We start from the raw sequence: 24629 nt of genomic DNA on the forward strand, positions 1-24629 counted from the left end.
TATTAGATACAATTCTTTATCAAATTACCAAATGTTTTTACTTTTTCAAGAAATTGAATTTTTATATATTCAGTATTTAGTTATTTATTCTATTTTGCCATGTTTTGACATCGACTTTATTCAATAAAAAGCATTCCTCTATTTCCAACTAGTTTATATGTGGTTGTCCATGACAACACACTATTATTTATAAGAAATTGCTTCGAAAATATAACATCAAATTCGTGTAGAATTGTAATTCCCTGCAATAAAAAGTCACCATTTAATTAATTTATGTAACTGTTCGTGAAGTTGATGAAATTATGAAGTGTCCCTTGGTTTTATTTAAAAAATTACAGGCTAAAAAATCCTTCTGACACGTTCGTTAAAGCTCCGTGGAAAACTTCCATCCGTAATACTTCATCACGAGTTACTTTGTATGAATTGCACATCAATGTCACGAATTGCAAACAGACTCACGACGATTAAAGATATCTCTCGGTGTGCTAGTATAGTAACCGCGGTTAAACGCGACGACTTACTAAAAATAACGTATTTACGACGCTTATTGATATCAGCAGCCCCTCTTTCAACTCTGTTTCCCCGTTTGCCACCGATTCCCCTTTCGTTTCTCTACAACCATCTTCGATTATTATTCGAACCCCTCGTTTGCATGCGAATAACGGGGGAATAATTATTTTACGCATCGTACAGGATAATTAAAACAATTCTTTGACAATCATCCAGTCTGTACTGAAATAATTAATAAAAGATTTGTATGATTACTTTGTACAAACGATAAGCTTCGAATTAATATAACATAAGTGCTATTTTATATTTATCAGTCATCTAATGTGTAGACTGATGTCTATGCATTTACCTACAGTACACTAGGGAGTTCAAATTTCAGTTTTTCATTTCCTTTTTTATAAATAAAGGGTACACAAAAACATGTTTGACTGTATTACATGAAATTCCATGTAATACCAGTGACGTGTTATTTAAAGTCTGTCTGTATCTGAAATAATTGAAGTGGTAAAGTTCTTCGAGCTTAATGTTTCAGTCGATCCACTCGTTTTTCTCGACTACTCGGACAGCTCTAATAAGCGGTACACGTCATTATAGTAATGCAGTTGTAAGAAAGATGCAGTGCAACGTTGAATCAGGAATTACACGTTGCACGTAATTCTACCGTCCCGGTCTGTGTTCAGTGAAATACTTGCTATAATATGTTGCATATTATGTGCCTATGTACGAAGTTAAAATACAAAAGTAACCTTCAGTCAATATTACAGAGTTTGTAATGAACAATCTGGTAAACTAACAGTTTTATTATATTTACACCGAACGTTAAAATTTTCCTCTGTTTCTGTTCAACTACGAATTTGTAATGTTACATAAATTCTGGTTTACAAAATTATTTGAAAGTTAACAGCTTTGTAATCAAATTATTATAATATTAATGAAGATAGGAAGATATTATGATTAACTGAAAATAGAACAAATATGGAATTAAAAATCTACTTGAAATGGCAAACTAAATCATTTAATATATTATCTAAAACTTTTAGAATTTTTAATTTCCAATAATTTAGTTTTAAATAACAGCGTTCTAACTAACAATGTTCTACATTTTTTATTATTTCTGCATACAAAAATAACTAAATTTCTGAATATGTACTTTTTAAAATGAAAAAACACTTAGTAAGAAAAGTTGATAGGCTTTTCTAGAAAAATGTCCGAAGATGCAAGTTCCTTTGGTCCTCCTATATACATACACCCACTAGCCTGATAATAATAGTAGTAGTAGTGGTGATAATGGTATAATAGTTATAGTAGTAGTAGCAGTAGTGCTAGTAATAATTAATTAATTCATAATAATAATAATGATAATTATAATAATTAATTTCCTTAAGATTGGAGTAGATACAGAATTGAATTAATCTCTGCCTACTTTGATTGTAATCGGGAAACCACAGTTCAAGAATGTATTGTAAACTACAACATTTTATGCTCGAATTGACCTACTCTAACGTGAGTTTTTGATACTGATCGGAACAATCAATTAACTTCTATTATCTGATCATCCCAGTTATCCATATTTTTAGATACAATCTTCTTGAAAACAAATCGTCGTATTTAAAAGAAAAAAAAAAAAACCTTTTCTTGTTTTTCGAATGCAGGATCCAGCTTGTACAACATATTGCGGAACACCCTATGCATTTGCATCGAACAGCAGATGCAGCTCGGTGAATGAAATACGGCCGACATTGTAATTGGTTTTTCAACCTTTCGCTAATACGTACAGGTAATGGAAGAACAGATAAGTAAAGCACGCGAGTCGTATGACATTTTTCAACGGGAAAATAATTTACAAATTACCCGATTGCGTGAAGCTAATCGCGAACAACGTGCAATTGATCATTTAATGGTATCTGATCGTAAGCCTTACCGGGAACGTTTGAAAAATATTCAAACAATAGCAGAGGGAACGTTATTTTTAATTACACGTTTAAGAATTTCAGGATTATCTCTATGATAACGGAACACTTTGTAAAATCAAGAAAAATGATGCTTCTATTAACAAATTTGGAAAATAAATGTATTAGAGTGGATTTTAATCTGATATTTACATTGCTGATACAAAATACGAGAAAATCTTATTAAAAATTACATTATATGACACAGGTCACAAGAGGTGAGTTTAAAATTAAGAAAGCCGAAACCAGTGATTCTGACTGATTAGGAATTCTAGTGCTCAATTAACTTGTTCGTGTATTAAAAAATTCCAAGACTTAAAAAGTCTATTGCTCTTCTAAGAATTTTCTTTTAATTTTTAATTACGAACTTACGTGCTGTTTTTAATATTCAAACATTAATTTATAACGTTATATATGATCAATTTATTCAGCTAAGGTAATTTGTAAAATCATCTGTCAAGGTGTTAAGTGATAGCAGACACATCGGTATCGTACAGTTATTACGGTAATAATTCCTACTGTTATATAATTGCACGGATACGTCGGTAATAATTACATAGTCATTGATTTACTTTTTTATACTCGCGTCATGAAGAGAAGCACGTTCACCGATGTTACCGTGATAAAAAGCTAATTCAGATATGTTTGATGATATATTATAAAATAACGCTTATGCTATTATTGGCTATTCTATTATTTAAAGTTAAATCCGGGAATGTCTTTTCTCGCGTTTTCCTAAAACAACTAGTGTTAAATGTTAACCCACTATAAAATTAATAAAATAATTTTTAACAGAAAATACAACCGACTTCGAAATGCACTAAAAAGTATGAAATAATTTCTACTTCATTTATACAAATACCCAACAACTATTAATAAAACCTATTTACTCGTTAAATAGTATACTAAATACATTTCAACCTTTTCGGTGGCGGCGCAAAATTAAAAACTTTCTTCTACTAGGAAGAATCCATCTCGGAGTAATCGGTGAACACACAAATAAATAAATAAATAAATAAATAAATAAAAAACATACTGGTCGAATTGAGTACATAACTTCCTCCTTTTCGAAGTCGGTTAAAAATAAGCTTATACTTAACACGTTGGCTGTCACAGTGAAAACAGTCATTTGTAGTCAGACAAGTTACATGTAATTGTAATTAATTACTCATTGTCAGAATACAGTTGCTTCATTTCCTAAATTAAGCTTTCCACTTGCTACCTTGCGTAAATAATGTAATTTTAATACCATATAAAAATTTCCTTCAACTTTCTATTTCTTTTAGTTATACGATAATTAAATACTAGTTAACTCATAGTTATAAGTCAACGTGTTAATTAAACACACGTATATCGCCCTCATTGAAAATCTCAGGAAATTGTATTTAAAAAAATACAAATCACAAAAAATTAACAGCTGCTGAATCCAAACGCTTTTACTACTCTCAGTATGCATGCATGCATGGATGCTTATGCAATTTACATCGGTGAAGCAACAAAAAGAGGAAAAAAAAAAACTTATTCAGTATCTCTTGACATAATTACAAACGTCACATAAATTCTGAAAAGCAATTAGCTAGTCGATAATCTGTTAAAAATTTACCTAGCAATGCTCGATAGTGGAACTGTGAGATTGTTTTACCGTGGGCCAAATCGCGAAACGATCGAAAACGAATCGCAGTTAATTAACGATTCGAGTGAAAGTCTCCGGTGTTTTGTGGCCACGTTATCGCATAAACGAAATGAACGAGGTATAGAGAACGGTTCTCTTTGTACACTCGCGATGAAATCAGGCTTCCCTAGGAAAAAATCATGTCCCCCGCCTTTAGCGACAATATAAAGAAGAGGCGCCATATATACTATATACGTCTTTGGCCTCCCCCTCCACTTGCGTATCTTTACGCGGAAAAATTTGAATTGATATTTATGTTATGACACAGGGGCAAGAGGGATACTACGCACACACGACTGGCCGCCTAGTTTTACACGAGCCTAATTAACCTTTTACCTACTGAACACCACTATAATGGCTTTCGCGTAAGTCATCTTTTCGAACGGTACGCCACCATAGTGGCTTTCATGGTATACGTCTGTGTATTTTTCGAACTCTACTTGAAAATGTATAAATAAATTATAATTTTATTCCGATGTAATATCATGGTGGAAAGGGTCGTGCACAGTTTACGCCGTACAGATATATGTACAGTGTTGCGGAAAGTCCAGCCGTAGCTGAAAGGTTAGATGTAATCACTTCGACCAATCATACGCCACGACCAAAAGTAGGCGTAACCTGAGGTGGGGCGCGACCAATGAAATTGCGTTATTCTCATGGGACTTCTTGTGATCGGTAGACAGTATTAAATTTTGTATATGTAATAATTAAAGTTTTAGCGAATGCTTCCTATGAAAGCCTGATTTGATCGCGAGTGTACCTTTTATATTCATCTCTGGGAATGTTGTGGCGATATCACGCGTAACCCGTGCGTGCTAAATGTAAAATACGATGGCAACCCTCGACATTTGCAAACTGGTCGTCCGCGTTGTGTTTCAACGTCTGACAATGTCAGACACAGGGGCTCCAGAGAGAAACTTAAACGCGTCAGAGAGGTGGATATATATCTTGAAACAACGTAGCAAGATATTGATTGTGCTTGAAACAAGACCCTCTTTAACCCGCCCCTGGGCTGCTGACTCTTCGGGAGATTCTATTAATCTTGTTACGTGAAAGGTTCAGGTAAAACGCGGCGAAGACGCGATGCGATTAATTAACTTATGAAAGACTTACGAGCAGAATTAATTCGATTGATTACACGTGAAATTTCTGTTAGCTATAGTTGCTAATTTTGATTATAATACACGACAACATCGTATAATAATACCGGAGGTCGTAACTGTCCGCCTGTCGTAAACCGGCGACATATGCGGTATCAGGGATCCGTATTTCTTACGTACACCGGCGATATATGCAATCCGCCAAGTCCGTATTTCTTTACGTACCCCGTCGCTGAAGGGTTAAGCAGAATCGCTTGGGGCACATGGGTACCACGGTTATATTAATGTTATTTCACTTTCTGGTATTATAGCTTATATGTAGAGGTATATGTATTGCGATTTTTGCAACGCACCGATTTCTTTTCTAAGCTCCAACAAAACAGGAGCTAGAGGACCCGTTCTAACTGCATAATTCACCGCGTACAATGCAACAAACACGTTTAATGCGATAAAATACGGATGTTAACCCTGAATATTTGCAAACTGGTCGGGGTTTCGTTGCAGAATGTTTCAGCAAAAGGGGGATGAAGAACAAGGCGCAGCCCTTCTGCAGAGAATAACTGTTCTTTCAAATCTGCGCACTTACTTTGATTGAATTCGAATGGAGATTCGAAACGACGTTTCTAAAAAAAATTATTCCAGTTTATCGTTCGTCCTTTCGTCGAGTTTTTAGTCGTCATGAAACGACTCGAGAATCGTCATTAAACGATGATACATATATTTTTCGATTGTGTACACATTCGAGAAAATATTAGTGCAAACACTGCATCAAGTATGACACGAAGAGGAAAGAAAAGGCAAGAAAAATATTCTTCATCTTTCGTGTAAGGCTTCCAATGGCCATTGTACCGTTTCTTTATCTACGACTGATAACTCTCGACTTGTTAATTATTCCTGATATTCCTCCAGAAATAGTTTGTTGCAAAAGCAATCGTACGAAGCAAATTCCCGCTTTGTAATAATATTCATTATATTTCTTAGTAACGGATGAATACAGTTCTCGAAGACTATAAAAATAATTAGCACCTTTTCTTTTCAAATTATTAATTCTAAGCATTCTCGGTATTATTTCATTGTTTTCTAGACTATGCATATTAGTAATTGCTAATGGAAATATTACCACCATACAGTAATAATAAATAAAAATATATTTTGTTGCAACAACGTGCGAATATAAAGCTTCCATATTTAAAATGATTAAAGGAAATATACAAATGACTACCCATGTAATGATTAACCCTTGAAGGGACAATGTAAAATTTTAGAAAATGAAGGTAATAGAAGAAAACAAAATTAAATTAAACTTGTGATTCTCTCCGTGATCCACCGTTCGAGTATTAAAATAAAAGTTAATTTACATCTTCTAATTACTTTGCTCATAAAGGGATTAAACCGAATGTCCAATAAAAACAAGAGAGAGAGAGAGGGTTAGAATACCACAAAAATGATCATTCAACTATCAAAACAACCTGCTCCATTAACCCTACCTTTGATACATTTCTAATTACCAATCAAATGCAATTACACGTGATCAAAACTTAAATAGCAAGGGTGTGGAATACTCGTTATTCGATCGCTAATCGTTCTAGTAGGCATTGTTGCAACGAATTAATCAACATACTGGTTGATTTTAGCTGCGTCAACAATTGCAGCAAGCAGCAAGACAACGCCAAGAAGATACCACCGTGCACTTTGCTTCCTTCCACCAAACCCTCCCCCTTCTTTCTCCTCAAACCCTCAGAATGCACCGCGGTACGACCTTTCTTTTCTATATCTACTGCTTATTCCTCTGCCTCTGCTTCTACCTCGACTTCTACTTACTTCTTCTTGTTCCACGAATTGATAAGAGTCGTTCGACTCGATGTTATTCGATCACCTCCTTTTGCAATCACTGTGTCACTGCCATTGTCTCCGGTGCCATTACAGGGAATCTACAGAGAGGCGGCTTTAAACTCATGCACAACCAGCCGATAACTGTTTCTCGTTATCGAGACAGAAGGAAGAAGAAATGCATACGGGGAGCCTTTATACTTGCATGACTGTCAGAAGGTATTTTCAGACCTAGCAATCGATTTCAAATTCATTTTCTTTCTTAATTTTTTAGATTAAGATTTCTAATTAAAAATTATCCAATTTCGTTTGAAAATTTTGTGTTACCTATATAAAATTTAAAGTGGTATTTTACTTATTCAATTATAAATAAGGTGAACTTGTAGAAAAACTACTATTTTTAAATATGTTGTAGAATTCGACATTTTAAGCAACTTTTTTCCTCTAATTCTAATTTTGTTGAACTTCACTTTGGAACACGCAAAGTTATTAATTTTTTTTTAATGTAGGTATGTACTTTTAAAGTATTTAACGAAAAAGACTCAAATATACCAGTTTTAACTCTAGAAATCCATCTGTTGAAAAATGATACGTATGTAAAATTGACTATTTTTAGCCAAATTTTTAGGTGACTTTGACGCCATATCGACTTCTATCTATAATCTGATTGATCCGAACGTGGAACGAGCATCAAAATGCTACCAGAAACTAACCTAAAGCTGGGTACAACGCGGCAGCAACGCAGCATTACAAACTGTGCGCAGTGTTTCGTTTTTACCGCGATCACGCGCCGTGCATGGAACGAACCATGAATTTCAACGCGCATTCGCCATCGGTTCAATGTTTTCGGTACTTGGGCTCGAACGCGGCAAACCCGAAGAAAACCGTCCACACTGCGGCAAGTAATCCCTTTGTGTTCGCGAAAAAGACCGACAGAAATTGGTTCGTTGCGCGGCATTACAGTATTGCCGCGTGACATGTTCGCGCTACCGTCCAAACGAACGAATATTCGCCCAAATACGTTCGTTCCATGCCGCGTTGCGCTCGTCTCTACCCAGCTTAACACGTGTAAAGCACGTTTAGATACTGTGCATAGATAGAAAGAATATTAGCGGAAGGAACGCGAGTACGATTGGTCGTAGTCGGTAAGTCACGTCTCACGCGCATGCGTGTAGATTATCACGCGCATGCGTTGTAGATTATCGCGCGCATGCGTTGTAGATTATCGCGCGCTATTGGCCGATGCGATCACACACTAATTGCGTCGCCTGACAAAGAAGAAAATTGAGACTTCGCGACAAAGCGAGATGGTACGAAGTCAGAGTTACGGCGAACTTTGGACGAGAGGATCAAATGTGGGAATAGGGCGGAGCGTGCGAAGTACTCCCGTTTGCCCCTGTACCGTCCCGCTAATATTCTTTTCATCTCTGCACAGTAGACATTTAAAATATTGCGTGAAAATGAGCGTCATCTACGTGCATCTCTTTACAGGTATCGACTTCGCCCATTACACGAATTATGGATAGAAACCAATGTGTATAACGTTAAACTAACCTCTCAAAATTGGCTAAAAAGTTTTACATACAGATTATTCTTAAACGGATAAATTCCTAGAATTTGTATTTTTGAACTCTTCTCGTCGAATACTATTGAAATATATATATTTTTTTACATCAATAATTTTGTCAGCTATAATTATTGAATACTTAAAAATATATCCAGTAGAAAAAAGTTAAATATCGTAAAATATAATAAATTATATTTACTGATAATAAAATTACTACTTAAAAAGATTTTCAGTAAATGTAGCATAATAGACAAAGTATTAAGAATGAAACGCAAAACTGTATGTATTTGAAATATTGATATTCTTTTTGAATACACCTGTATACAATCATATCTCTCAATTTTCTGATTATCCTGAATTTATTCACCGCGAACCTTTTGTCTTTCTATTATCTCGGATAATCGATGTGCCCGCTGTATGCTCTACATCCTACGTTGAAATTTATTACGACGTATTTTATAAATTCCTCGAGCTTTTAACCGTGGAATTTCACAATTGAAATTGTTCCCGGTGTTCGTCACTGCGAATGAATAATGACGAAATACAACGGCATTAACCGAAGACGAAAACGACTCGCTTATGAAAATATAATAACGCGTCATGCTTATTATTAGAAATCAAATAAAGTATGGGAACGGTATCATTGAAATATATTATACTGATTTGCATGACGCATGTAAACAGAAATCCCGATTGCTGATGAATTAAATTATACCTGTCAAATAAACATCTTTCATAATTGCTAATTACTTGCTTGTGTTTCTTACCGTTAATTGAAGAATACATACACATTGGGGGAACATATTTTTGCTTTATCATTGAAATACATAATTATATATTTTAACGATCAACCGCTGCAATTATAAGCACAAACAGATATTTATTCAACATACCCATACCCGGTAAAATTTCAAAGTTATTCTTTAGAATACGAAGCACGTAATTTAACTGCTTAAGAATCGAATATATTTTACACTATAAATTTTGCCAAATATAAACCCTTTGTGGGCAAACACATTTTTTACAACTTCCATGGAAAACCTGGATCGCATTTGTGTCAACGAATAATTTTTTTACTGTTCTTGGCTTTCGAAAAATCTGGAAAAATTCTAGAATATTTATCGAGGGTTCGACTTTAATATATGTATAACCATTCGTTGAGTCAAACGTTTAAATGATTAATTGGGAAAAATAAATATTCGGAAAAACTGGAGTTTTCTTCGGATATAAACTTGCTCAAGAAAGGCTAGTACTTCCCAATATTAATAAAATAATATATTATTGTTTAGAAATTTCAATTGACAGAAAAAACAATTGTAAACGTTAACCAACGAAAATCTATTCAATATCTTTCCAAGTTATGGAAAATTTGTAAAATTTTTATTCCGCTAAAAGTGTCGCGTGTCTGCTTAGTATCATCGATTTGTTGTAAAACAACTGAAATCAAGTGAGATGAATAAATAAACATAGATTCGCGTACAGTAAGAGAATTACATTTCTTCTTCCACTCTAGCGGTGGCAAGTTAAGAATAGGCGTTACAAACTATTTTAAGACCGGACGATACAATGCAATGGAAGATAACATGCTGTTACGATTGCCGGCAGATAACGTATTAGAGGAAATAAAATGATAATTATCAAGAATTAACATTTCAATAGACGGAATTAGTTTTCAGCGACTCATACTTGGATATTAACAATAAATGGAGGGGGGGGGGATAAAAGGTAATTTGTAGTAATTAACCGAGGAAACCAGGCGTTAATAATTCATCGAATCCTATAAATTCCTTCGAATTCGGACTTTTATTGTATTAAAAGTCTAAACGACGATAGCACAGGATTATACCTTCTGTAATTGAAAAAATATTCATCCTGAGAACCTTTTACAACTAATAAGAGATATCTAATAATCGTGTATTTAATCTGATAAATCATTAACGTATTTTGCAACAACTTCCTACATATTAGATGTACTTTTCTTTATTTTAATTAAAGATTTATTTTTAAAGAGCTAGGATAATTCCAATTATTGAAATAATTTTTTATTGTTATTATGTCGTTTTGTCACTTTTCAAATGTTCAAACCCGCGAGAAAATACTCAAATTAAAAATGTTAATTAAGAAGGCACCGAATTAATTTGTACACCTAATACATATTTTGAAATGATATGTCTAATTTTAATCGAGATATGACTGAATATTTTTGTACGTCCAGGTCACGATTGACCCAGTTCCACTGCTCCGAAATTAATAAATAATATTTTTAATGTAATTATCATCTGCATCAATTTAATAATCTATGTAGTACCAATTTATACCTTATCCCTCCGAAAGATCTTGTTCCTTTTTGTTCCGGTATTTACCGTCGATATTTACTCGAAACTAAGAAAAACTATGTATTCAGTATTCACGGTCTTTACAGCCGGTCAGACCTGTCGACGAATTAAAAAGAAAAATGTAAAAAGTGGAAACTTAATTGCTAATAACTCGTTTACAAGCATAGTCTGTTATCGGTTCACCTCTACCTGTAACTCGATTTTTGATATGATCTATAACATTAATTACCATGGCCAGATAGCCAAGAGCAGATGAGAGATATCTGATTAGTTAAGAGCGAACGACAGCCGCTATCTAGTTGAAACGACAAAAAGGACTTAGATAACTCGAGAGCGACATACGTGTACCTCGTATATTAAGTACACCGCGTGTGATATAATTTGTCTCGTACGGTAAGCCTCATACGCTCCTTAGAAATAGTTACACAAAAGACATGGATGATATGTCACCCGCTTTTGCTTTATACTTAAATTAATACGACCGCTACATTATACTGTGCTTCGTGTGAATATTACTGTTTAACACATCGAATGCAAGGCCGATTTTACTAATAAAAATTCAAAATAAAACCTTGTACGTTTATTCTTCAATTATGTTTCAATTTATTTGAATATTTTTGCATAAGTATAATTTATATCCTATCGGATTAAAACATGGACACTTTAATCCGTAAACTGCATCATATAGAAATTAAGCAATCATTTGAACAGTATCATACAGGAAAAGGAAAGATCATTTACTGCATTCGAAAGACCTTTTCTAACGAGTACCACATATGGCCAATTGGAGCAAAACAGAAAAGTAACACGACTTATCCCTTTCACTGCATCCTGCATTATATGTACCTGCCATAATACTAGACCATGGAAGTGTCTACTTCATTCGCGTCAATCGATCCATTTTCTTATTTTTTGCAAAAAATTAGTAAGCTACTTAAATCGAAAACTAATTAATTCAAAAGATATCTTAAGGAGAGACTAGTGGTATACCCCTAAGATATCTTTTTAACTATTCAAGTTTCGACTGAGAAGTTTTCGACATCAAGAAAAGTAAAAAATTTCAAATTATGAAAGGTTTAATCCCTCCCTAAAATATTTTTTAAATTAATCAATTTCTTTTTCCATCTTCGGCCATTTTAAAATTATTTTCAAAACTTTCAGTGTCTTTATTTGCAGTTCGAGAACCCATTGTTATTTCAATAATTTCAGAAAAAATTAGTTTCTCATTATGTCTTGGTAGCAATTCAACGTCTGAGATTGGTAACTGTATACATTCGCTTTTTGCAATTAACCGGACGTATATATACGTCGCTCACGGGGAAAGGATTAATTCTGTACGCGTAACGCAAGCTGAGAAGAGAGTCGTCTCCTATCTAAAGCCGTGTCGAGCGAGCAAAAAGTGGAAAGGTATAAAACGGAAATATGGCGAAGAAATTTTTCTGATCGTTTAAACGCGTGGTGTAATTATTTTTCAATGCCACGCATCCTGTTAATGGGCCACTCCGGTGGCGCGGGTTACACTTGTTATACAACAATAAAAGCAATAATAAGGTTACCTAAATTACTCCACTTTCTCCACACGCGACAACACCACGCGTCTACGATATGTAAGTACAACAGCCTTTTGTACGGCTACAAACATCTCCGGTATACAACAGCCTTCCGGCCGCCGTTGCTCTTCTTTACTCATCAAGACATTAATTACCAACGTACATATCTGTTTGCAGGAGAAAGCGATAACCCGAAAGATTTACGAGTTACTGCTTTATTCACTGTAAAGGAATCGAAATTCACGGGCACGGATTCAATTGAAAGTATCGTTAACCTTAAACAACGATGTTTTTATACAATACAAATGAATGCTTTCGCCCCCGTCAAGTTTCATTTTCTAACATTTAATTTGATAGAAAAATTTAAAAGAATATTATGAACTATCTGATTCTTAAATTTTATGAAATTTTATGATAAATGTTTATAAATCGGTGGAAAAATTACATTCTAATACTTAATTATACTATATTTATTACACTTTCAATGGTCTCAGAAATTAATTCAATGATAGGCAAAAAGAAAAAAGAAAAGTGTTGTAAATTATTATTTGAATGATGAATAAATTATAAGCATAGTCAAATGAAAGGGAATTTTCTTGGAATAATATTGGACAGCTTGTATGATTGAAATCTCAAATTCGTATCCACGTGACATAAAATTGAAATTAAATTCGATACGGTATAATCCGGATGGTTGAAACTCTATACAGAAAATAAAGGAAAATCGATATCGCGTGCAACTATTATATCGAATTTCGTATCGAAAACCGGCACAAAACACAATGCTTAACGGATTGAAAAAATCGATGTCCACGATGTTTCATCGATATTTTCGATCTGACTCTCGCTTAAAAAAAAATTAACCGTCTTTGTCGCAGAAATTACCGCATCGCAACAGCTCGACTATCTTAGGCTTTTCCATATGATATTACTATTTTCAGAAGCAAGGAACAAGATTACAAATTAGATCTCCGTGTCGGTCCTCGATCCTAAAACCCTAAATCCATCCTAAATGATTCATATCCAACGTGCATAAATCACCTCTAATTTTAGACTAAATCATTTCGTTCAAAAAGCTTATTCTACAGAGACATGTGTACCTCGGCAAGCAAATTTTCTAAATTTCATTGCGACCGCTTTATTTTCTCTTTTCTTCATTTCGCGTTATAGGTAATTAGATTACTCGTTCAATTATCGACAAAAATTTACTATTATTTTCTATTAAATATCGTTCAACAGTATCTAATAACCGCTTTCAGTTATTACGTAGTTTTCCTTCGTTTCCCATATCTGATTAATTTATTAAAATTCTCTAGTAACTAGATCCTCTGTTTTCACTAACCTAGAAAACGATCTGTACAGAAAAGTCTGTATTAAACATTAAACAAAATGTTTTCAGTCATAAATTATTCATAATTCTACTTTTTAGCAATTTCACGCTTCGATCAATAGCGAAAAGCGGTTAATTTTCTTTGACACCGTAGTGTTCCTAGTGAAACCATAAAGTCCCTAGATCGATATGTCTCGAAATGACGAATATACGAGCCTTGAATCGGTCCATTTAATCGAACACTTCAGAATGTTATAAATGATTTCTATGAAGTTCGAAGATATACGTGTGATTTTATTCTTTAAAATACGAACGAACTGACGGCGTCAATATTGCGCATGACAAGATTAATGCGATTACTCGTTCAGGTAACAGTGACACGGTGTGAACTGCCCTTGAGTGGCTGCAACATTGGCAACGTCGCAATTCCGTGTCACACTCTGCCGACAACGGCGACGATTTGAGAGTTTTCCACGTGAAGAAACTCGCATAATCTCGTAACTTTAACACACACGCACACACCGTCTACACACTTATCTAGTTATGAATAAGCAAATATCTTGACTAATTGAAAGTAGCTATTCAATGAAATTAACTGAAAACAAGTAAAAAGAAGACGAGAATGCAAAGTCAAAAGTAGACTTTCCACGTCATGTAATCAAGTTCACTAGTAATGTTTTCACTTCGCGCCAAACCAGATTAGAAACGGCTCCGGACAGTTTTGATAACAGGGGGTTTCCAAACTGTTTTCATGCGTTCTCAATGAAATTAATTAGTTTTTAAACTATTTATTTCGATAACATAAATTAATTGAATTTATTAACGATAAATGGAATTTTATTAATCTTCTCATAATATATATGTATGAATTGTTAAACTTGGATAAAAATCGATTCAGTGTCAGAAATCTTCGCATCTACAACTGGCCTTTAAAGAAGTATTACATAGTCCTTGAGTTTAATGCTATAACCACGATTAATCATACGCTTTCCCCGTTTATTTCTCCGTAAAACAGATGTTTCAAAATAAAATAGATATATTACACTTTATACTGTGATTTTGTAAAGACTAATTAAATTACTTCATAGTAATCTCTTATTTAACATAATAAATTACAAATAAGTAATTTTAAAAAGTAGCTGTTTGCTGTGTATGGTTAACAACAAAATGTTTACTCTGCAATATGGTAAATGTACTAATTTAGATTTAAAAAAAAAAAAAGGGGGGGCGCGTTTAATTAAAGTACATGAAATTAAACCTGCGGTAATTTTAATCAGAATATGTCGCAGACAACTGGTACGCTCTTCCTAAAACAAAGCGCACTGTAAATTTAAATCCAGAGGGACTCCGAGAAACAAACAAGCACTGTTCGTGATAACGGTACGTTCTAAATACCGGCTGTGGATTTAGAAGACCAAATTACGTAAAAAGTATTCGAAATACTGAAACCGAGGTCAACAGAACCTTCACGAATCTAAATTAATTGGTAGCGTGTTATCCGAGAAAACGGTACTTGCCATTTACACAGATTACACGTACTGTAAACTGTCTTTTCTCTGGGAACGATTACTAATTCATTATGCGTTATGCAACAAATGATTGCATACACTAATGATGCGTTGTGTAAGTTTACGCATAATAAACATATACATACAGAATACATAACGGTATATTTCCACCTCACGCTATTTTTGTATAGGTACTTTAGAAATAATACGTTGCCACATCCTTTTTTTTTCCTCCTGCTAGCAAACCCGCTGGTCACCATTCCTTTCTGAACGGAAGTGTGAAATAATGGTAACAGGGAATCAATTACAAACATTAATACGAATACTCTTAATTTTCAATACGTACAATATAATTGTACAGATAAGGAAGTCTGGCTCTTTTAGATAATCGAATCGATGCGGTTCAGTAAATTGTCCGATAAAAAGGAAACGTTGGAACCGGGCCGAAACAAAGGAATATTACATCAACGGCGCGCGCGCACGGGACGACGACGACTTGCGACGTCGTCCGTTCGGTCAGTAAGCGAGAGGAAAAATAAAAAAGATACGCTCGACACGGTGATCGAAAATTAATGGTATTTTCGCGAAAGGAAAGGCGGTCAGGGTGTGAGTCAGGCAAGGCAAGGCAAGACAAGGCAAGGCAAGGCAGGGAAAGAAAGCCAAGGCAACGCTATTTTTCCCGTAGAAACAGACGTACGATTGGATGTACGAACGAAAGAATGAACGAACAGACGGACGAACGGACGGATAGACGGACAAGCTAGCGAGTGAGCAAGCAAGCGAACGAACGGAGTCGGCCGGTCGAATAGCCGGCCGGCTCCAAAGCAATGACTTGGCAACATCGCATCGTACACCGGAGGATCTATATCCCAGACTGCCGCGGCGTGGCGTGGCGTGGCGCGGTGCGACGCGGCATGCTTCGGCGGGATTCGGTTCACTTCGTCTCGGCCCTCGGCTCCGCTCGCCACCGACCACGTGACATTACTACACGTTAGTCGCTATTCGACGAACATTGGCCTACCAAAAATAAGGAAAAACAGTCCAAAAACAGTTATAGGACTCCTTTCTTAATACTTAATAATGATATGAGCTATTAAATAATGTAGTAATGTTACAGCCATTGCTTCTAGTTCGGGTGGTACCATGTCAAAGTTTTTTATCATTTTTGGCGCGAAATTTGAATTTCTCTTCCTCTTTGCTCTTCTTAACTAAACGAATTTGATAAAATTCGACATTTTAAGCGGAAAAGAAATGGTATATTGAATTTTCTTTCTACGTTTTCAAGTTCTACTCCATTGTACGGTTATTTCGTCTGCTTTTCCCTTCGTCTCCTCCCCGACCTTTTTGCACTTTATCCAGGGTCTCTACCTGGTTACACCCTATCACCACTTTGTATCTAACAATCTAACGTTATCGATCGTCACTTCGATCGATTCCTTTACCGAGACACAACGCCGTTTCCGCGTTCCAGCGCGCTCCGAGCGAGGAGTTACATCGCCGCGCCGGATGGAACGCACGATGATCGTGACACGGGCCACGAACAATGACGCGATTAACGATCGTTCTATTCTGACTACACGATGCTCGCTTCGTTCCTCCTGTCCCTCCTGTTATACACGCTACATGACGGTTGCTAGTCGCTGATGAACGAGACAGATTTAATTACTTCGAACCGTTCATGTAAAGTGTATTTGCCTCCTCCGATGGATACAACGATGTCGCTGATGATGAATCAGTTATATAGCTGCGAGTTGCACGGACTTTGCACGCCCACGCAACAACGAGCCAAGTTTCTATTTCGCTACATGTGCCTCGCACGCGACACTCCGCGATCAGTCCAGCTACGTCGGACGAGAGAGAGAGAGAGAGGAGAGACGCTTGTGTCCCCAGACTTCTCTGTATATCTTATGTTTCGCGTGCCTCTACAATTTCCTCGCCGACGACCTGTGGATACGTCTTGTTTTTCGATACGCTATTGCATCTCGTTTAATACACAGAGAATTGATACGTGGGAGACACGCGAGTGTGGCTGCCTGCCGTGTCATTTATCCTTCGTTCGGCGAGCCTGAAAGCGAGTCAAGGAATTCGTTACGGAGGCTGTTATTTTCAAATGTACTCTATGTTACCCACCATCGCACGGAAAAGGTTTTCTCTAAGCACTTATTTACGAGCTAATAAAACATATACATCCTCGACGAACAAGAGTCGGTGATTATACGAACCACATAAAAGCGTATCGGTTTAATCCTTCTTCGGATTTCCAAATTTAACTCTGTATATACTTTCCCGAGGCAATTTGCTTCGCAACGTTTACAAACTTGTTGAGATAATAAATTATGAATTTATAAGCTTCGAACTGATATCCCATAAGCGATATTTTTACGTCATCAATTCATTTTACATTGATAATGTTAATCATTTTCACCAAATTTTAAGCTTCATATTAATATGCCATAAGTGCAATTTTGCGATACTTTTGTGTCATCAAATTATATCGGCGATTCGGCGAAAAAGAATAATAATCAAAAATTTTACCATGTATTCGACAAATTCTTTCCCATTGATAAAAGGGAAATATGTACGTGAAATATCGATTAGTGTTAGGCAAGAATCGATTGAAATTTCGTGTTGTTTCTATTGGTCGTTACGCAAGTATACACTGTGCATCGATTGCTAGTACAAAGCAGAGGAAATATATATCATTACGCAACTTCTTATCAGAAGTTGTCTAATAGTGTCTAAAAATGTTCCTATCGTTTCACCAACAGAGAAAATCGCCTGCACTGCGCGATTATTCACTTTCGCGTTATTTTTATCGTAAAAAACAAGGATAAATGTTTGCATACGGTGGAAAACTGGTAATATTAGACGTGCTAGTTTATTTATTCAACGATACTTGGAAATCGCGCATTAAAATAGAGCAATTATACAATTCGTTTAAACTGTTTGGAATTTCAAATCGATGAATGGGTATTAACCCCTTTACGAATCCAAGTGTACCTTCGAGATACCAGTTCACTACGATGTTGTTATCTTAAATACTTTGAATGGAACAAGAATTCTAGACTACAGTTCTTATCATTCATTTCATGTTACTATTTACAATGTTAGTTCGAAATAAATACGGTTTAATGTATAGAATAAATAAAAAACTGTTTGCATTCCAAGTGGAAATCTAGCTAGCATTTGTATAGAAATTCATCGCCCATGTTATTCGGAATTCTTGGCTTATCTAATTAGAAACATTTATATTAGATACTAAAAATGATGGATAATAGAAACAACGAAACATTGTGAAAACAATAGATAAGATTTGTTCGAAATGAAGATACTAATCAGATTTTTAACAGCTTTCGCTGACAAACTTATGATTGATAATGAAGAAGCGGCTAGAAATGTCAGAAATGTGGTCGTTTGATGTAAAACTATGGAGCAGAGAAACGCCTGATAACCCGTTTCGTTAGCGAAAGTGTTAATATTGATAGAAGCACGAGGAACAACAGACAAGCGATGAGATAGTTTTAGGCATCCAATATACCAGCGGGACCTTTCGAGATACGAAGAAAGGTATGTATCTCAGGTAGGTGAGCCTCGAGATAGGTTCGGTATAAACTGGAAGAACGTGGATGCAAAAGGTTTCATTCGAGAAAAAACAGGAAAAAAAAGGGAAAACAAAGAAAGAAAGAAGGGGATAAAAGGAGAGTAGCAGGTGTCGGCACAATTCAACCTTTCAAAGGGAAAGAGAGCTCTTAAATTTTTTAACTCAAATACAACGAACGATGATACACCGTTCCTTTATTCTTCTTCCCTGCTTCTTCGTGAGAAGAATTTGTGTATGTATTTCTGTGCACGCGAACGGGGACACGGAGAAGCTATTTGAAGGATTACACGCGAATATGTTTATGCTAAATATTAAAAGACTATGTAATATATATTGGCGGAAACCGCAGCTCGTGTAGAAGAATACCTTTGAAAATTCTAATGAAGCTATTACTATACTATTTATACTCGAAAATGGAACCAATTTCACGACATTAAGGATCAGTGTTGCAACGTTGTAACATTTCATTTGTAATTTCTTTTTCTTCAGGCAATTTACGTTGATAGTCTCCGTTTTCTGGCAATGGGTTAACTCTTTCTATGGAGGACTCAGACAAAATATCAGACACTAGATACAGTGGGTCACAAAATTATTCGCTCATCGTTTAAATCAAAATACCTCATGTAAAATTGAACCAAATGACTTGAGGTTTCTGGAGAAGCTATACAAATTAATTTACTAAGATATGTGCTTTTGTAGTTTTAGAAAATTAAAATTTGGCGAAAGACTTTTAATCATTTCAAAGAAATATTATTTCAATAAAATATAAAATATCAAACATATATTTCCATGTGAAGAAATATTTCCATTTGGAGGAATTATTTTTAGAGCGATTTTTAAAACTAAAATTTAATAGAAACTTATTATTTCTCATAATATATAAAATATGAAAAGTCTAGTAAAATATGAAATATCAGAAGCAATATTGTTACTGAAATATCGGAAATATAGATAATCTATATTTTAGATATTTATAAATTATAAAACGAAGGTTTAATGTGTTATACAAATCTCATGTTGCTTTTGACGAGGATAATTTCAATAATTAATTGAAAATAATGGAATTTCGATTTATTCCTGCTAAATCTTGAAAATTATTTTCAAATACAATTAAAAAAAAATTCATTTATTACATTTTGCAATTGTCGTATAATTTCGAGCTAAAATTTTTCTAAACATCTGAAAAACAAACAAAAAATTTCTTCTATCACTTTTACTCGTCACTACCGAATTATGCTTAGAGAATATTCTTTTCAATCCTTTTAAATTAATTTTCACTTATTTACCATAAAAATTACCATAGTATTTATAATAAATACTAGGAATGTAAGTCATAAATAAATGTCACCACTCTTATTGCAACGAACACTCAAAAGATTAACATAAACAGAGTACGAATAATAAAATTCCCAATAATTACGACTGTCATATATTATACCAGATACCAGTGACGCAACGAAAATATTATTTTAAATTATTTCTCGATGCAGCAGATGTCCAAGAACGAATCAAGATATGTACACAGACCCGGACAGATCATCTGGCACGTTGAATCCTTCGAAGCCGTCCATTAATTTAATGTAAGAAACACGCAGCAACATTTTTGTTCTGCGATCGGATTTTTGCGTGAACCGTTTTCTCTATGACCTCAGAAATCTTCCCTGCCCTCTTTTCTGCTAACCCGATCGAACTATCGATCATTGTGTCGCGAGTGAAACATTAGGAATATGTATAACATTAGAAACATACTCGTGTGTAAATGACCTACAATCGGTGCCGACTACCAAACGCCTAATATAGTAATCTAAAATTGAATTCACCGCACGGCAGAGTATTCGCATTGATTCTACACCTCAGAAAATCTACCAGATAGAAACTTGAGAGAAATTTTTAATTAAGCTGGAGGAGAACGATTTTTATTAATTTTTAAATGGGAATATTTATTTCTAATAAATATTAAAGGGCATGCCCAAAAATGATTGATAACAAAGACCACAAAAATGTATCAAATCCATTTATAGAACCCTTAGTGGATGATTAATATCTTGCAATAAGTTTCAACTAAATGAGAGCTTCATTTATGAAATAAATACACATTTCTTCTAGACACACCTGGTGCGTCGGCATAAAAAATATTCAACAATGCTTTTGATGTACCATATAAAAAAATGTACACAAAATTAATCAATGACCAATAATATAAAATAGACACAAAAGACATTTCTAATAAAATAAAAAACATGTATAACGCTTCCAGGGGGAGAAAATGAAATTTCATTAAGAGCGAAAGTGTTAAAGGGAAACATGCATAAAACTTTCGTTCGCGTAATTTCTTCACTTAAGAGGTTAATTGTGCTAAGCAACTACAGTAACAGTTCCATTTACTTTACATCTTAACTCTGGCCAGCGTGTGCAACATGTGCAAACCCTACGTACGGACTTGTGCCGCTATAAAGGATAATAAAACCGTGATGTCGAATCGCCTACGTAAACAAAGAATGCAAACTGCATACATTCACCGTATACAAATCTGTTCGTTCTGTGATATAATGAATGGTACGAAGGGGAAGATTGGAACCCTTCGTACAGTTTTTGAAATTTTGCTTATTAAATTGTATTTAATTATTTTGGGATAAAATAAAGAAAAAATCTTCTCCTAAGGTAAGGTTAGAAAAGAAAGAATGATGCAAACTCACCCTGCATTTTCAGCGACAGCAATGGACATGTGCCTCCTCTCATCGAGGATGGCTGTGGTGTCAAACTGCCGAGGGAGATCCGTGGTAATGAGTTAAGAGTCACAGTTGAGTGTTCTCTTTTTTACACGTGTATCACCACCACCACCTCCACCACCACCACCACCACCACCACCACCACCACCAACCTCTTCCACCACCACACTTTCGCACCACCAAACAATACGAAATATCACCAGTGAACAAATGATCAACAAATGCACCACTAAATTATCACCACCTTTCAAGCACTTTCCAAATTTGTAAATCCCTGGAATCTCTCGTTTTGTTTCTTTCTTTTTTTAAACACCGTCGAATTGAAATACTTAGTAATTCGAATGTTCGAAAGAATTCATCACTCGGTCTCGTGTTGAAAATCAACGAAGGCGAATAGTTTCTTTCCCTCCACCGACACTCACGTACAAAACACGCGTTCTTAATCGCATCGTTCTATCGTATTTTTCCTCTTCGTTAACCGACATTCGGAGTATGTACTTTCGACGGATATTTTCGCGCCTCGCCGTCGAAATTCACTACCGCGAAATATTATATCGGAGTAGACTTTTTTCCTTTCCCCTCGGTCTTCGGGAGACACTTTAGAACTCTCCTTATCGACCGAGCACCGTCACACCTTCGTTTCCTTTTCGTCCTCGAATATCGAGTTCACTTTTCGACACGCTACTTTCTCGCTCGCTAACGTGCAAGCCAAGATATTTGTGTCTCCTTCTCGTTAACCGTATGCGTAATCTACCGGCGAAGAATAGAAACCTCAGGCGTTCCCTGTCTTTTTTCTTAGCCCGTAGCGTCGTTCTCATTACACAGAAGCATCGTCGCTTTTCTCTCTCCTTTTCCAAACTTCCAAATATCTCCTGTAAATATTCAATGACAGATATCTTCTACGAAGATACCACCGAGAGAGAAACGTTTTTCTTCCAGGCGCCGTAGAATTATTATTTCTTTTAGAAATCGCCTTCTCACGATCAAATCGAAGAAGCTTCTTCCGTCCTCGATGAATTTCCGTTTCGGGTGATCTTCTAACCTTCGTAATCTTGCCGATCCTAAATAAAAAAGAAACATAGCTGTTAAAGAAGGTTACGATTACTTTGTTATTGAATTTAATGCTAAACAAAGAATAATAATTTAACTATGATTCAAAGTGTTGCGTGGCGTCGACTAAAGAAGAAAGTAAAATTGTAGCGACAAAATATGAACTTGACATTCACGATAAGCTAATGATTTTTAAATAATTATTACGTATTCACGTGTCATGCTTTGCAAATTTTTATCGATTTTTTCGGCGCATAGGTGTGACCAGGTTATGACAATATCTGACACCTAGACAACCGTTTCTTCCATTGAAATTACTATTTTATTATAAAAAAAAACAATTTAAAAAATCAATTTGCGTTAATTTGATGTATTGTTAATTTATTGAGCATCAAGTATTTCTGAAAGAACGAGGGTTTATTGTTGTTTCATAATCTCGCGCATCACATGGTGTCGCACTTGACGACGCACTACTAATACAATGGTCTGTATATGCGCATGTCCACACCCCATTCTGCTTCCGCCGAACATATGTAGACCGAGGCACGTTTAGGCACGTAAGTTGATCGATATTGTCGTCGACGCTCACATTCTCTAACCATGCCCACTACTTTTCCATACAATTCAATCACTCCTCTGACAATCCGAAATAAATCCGAAGAAACTGTATTTAGGAAGCACAGAAACAAATGACCCATATGACAAAGTGGTTCGTTACCGTCGACCAGACAAGAAACAGAGATAAAGGTTACAAGAACAGGGCTCATCAATCGCAAATACGTTCAAACAATAAACTTGTTCAATTTTTTATACTATACAATCAAATTTAAACCATTAAGGTTAATTTTTATATAAATCATTAAGAAGTAACAAATTTTTTTAAGATTGATGTTTCTGGAAGTGTTTTGTTTTTAAAGATACGATTATAGGAATATAGAATTTATTAAATTGCAGTCATCGATAATAGTTAATGAAGTTTTGAAATAACTATTTAGAAGAGCTGTGATGAAAATGAAGGTGAAAAAGGTGGAAAACGTGGTGAATCGAAAGTTTCACTGGCGTAATTGAAAATTAACTTTACCGATGGTTTTCTATATCACCGAGAGGAAATGTTTCATCTCACTTGGATTAGAAAGCTTGTCGCGGAGCGCAACTGAAAGCGCGAGGAAATATGCGCGCGCCAGACACGGCGCGTACAGCGAAGCGCGACGAACTTGACTCTCAAAGCAGTGGACCGTCCGACAAGTTAATAAAAACGGAACATGGCAGAGACCCCACTTTCTTATTATCGTACGAACAAGGTACACCCGCAACCGTGTCACGCGTACACACTTCAACGCTCCCGATAAAAAATTCACATAACAGCAAGGAAATGCGTTAACGATAAAGCACAAAATTCTTACACTCAACTGACCGACTCGATTAGGATAAAACTTGTTCTCGTCCATCGGACTCCGTTCCAGTTCAGGCTTCGCTCGCTTCTTCGTCGATTTCACTAATCTCAAACCAACAGAAACCCGCAAAGAATTTTTTTATCATTCGTCATCCGCGAGGAACTTTTTTTTTTTCTACTTTTCCGTTTACTCCCTACCAAACGTTTTCTTCCACTCTGAGAGTTCACGCAGGTTCCGAGCACAGCTTTCCGTAGAAAAACACAACGGGGCGCCACGAGATGTAGATACTTCTCTCTCACTCTTTCCTCCTCTTCTTTATTCTATTTCACAGCCTTGTCTTGCACGTGTCGAAAATGCGAAATCTTTTACAGAGAGACACAAAAACACGGGATTCGAGAAAAATCGATTACCCAATATCACAATCGAACAAACGTCCAAGCTCACTGTCTTTTTTCACCAATAATTATCTGCGTACAGTGTTTTACAAAGACGAAAGACTCACT

The 24629-nt window shown here is 35.5% G+C and overlaps 1 protein-coding gene across 8 annotated transcripts in view; it reads right to left on the reverse strand.

The window, feature by feature from the left end:
* Positions 1–21782, reverse strand: part of LOC114871438 (nuclear receptor coactivator 2) — a 131331-nt gene extending 109549 nt beyond the window's left edge. For all 8 annotated transcript variants that reach the window (XM_029177332.2, XM_029177339.2, XM_029177330.2 and 5 more), the window contains exon 1: positions 21650–21782. In XM_029177332.2, coding sequence (XP_029033165.2) covers positions 21650–21678 — 29 coding nt within the window. In that variant the 5' untranslated portion in view covers positions 21679–21782. The remainder of the gene's footprint in view (positions 1–21649) is intronic.
* Between the last annotated feature and the right edge of the window lie 2847 nt (positions 21783–24629).

This window comes from Osmia bicornis, chromosome 2, assembly GCF_907164935.1.
Source record: "Osmia bicornis bicornis chromosome 2, iOsmBic2.1, whole genome shotgun sequence".
NCBI classification, from domain to species: Eukaryota; Metazoa; Arthropoda; class Insecta; order Hymenoptera; family Megachilidae; genus Osmia; species Osmia bicornis.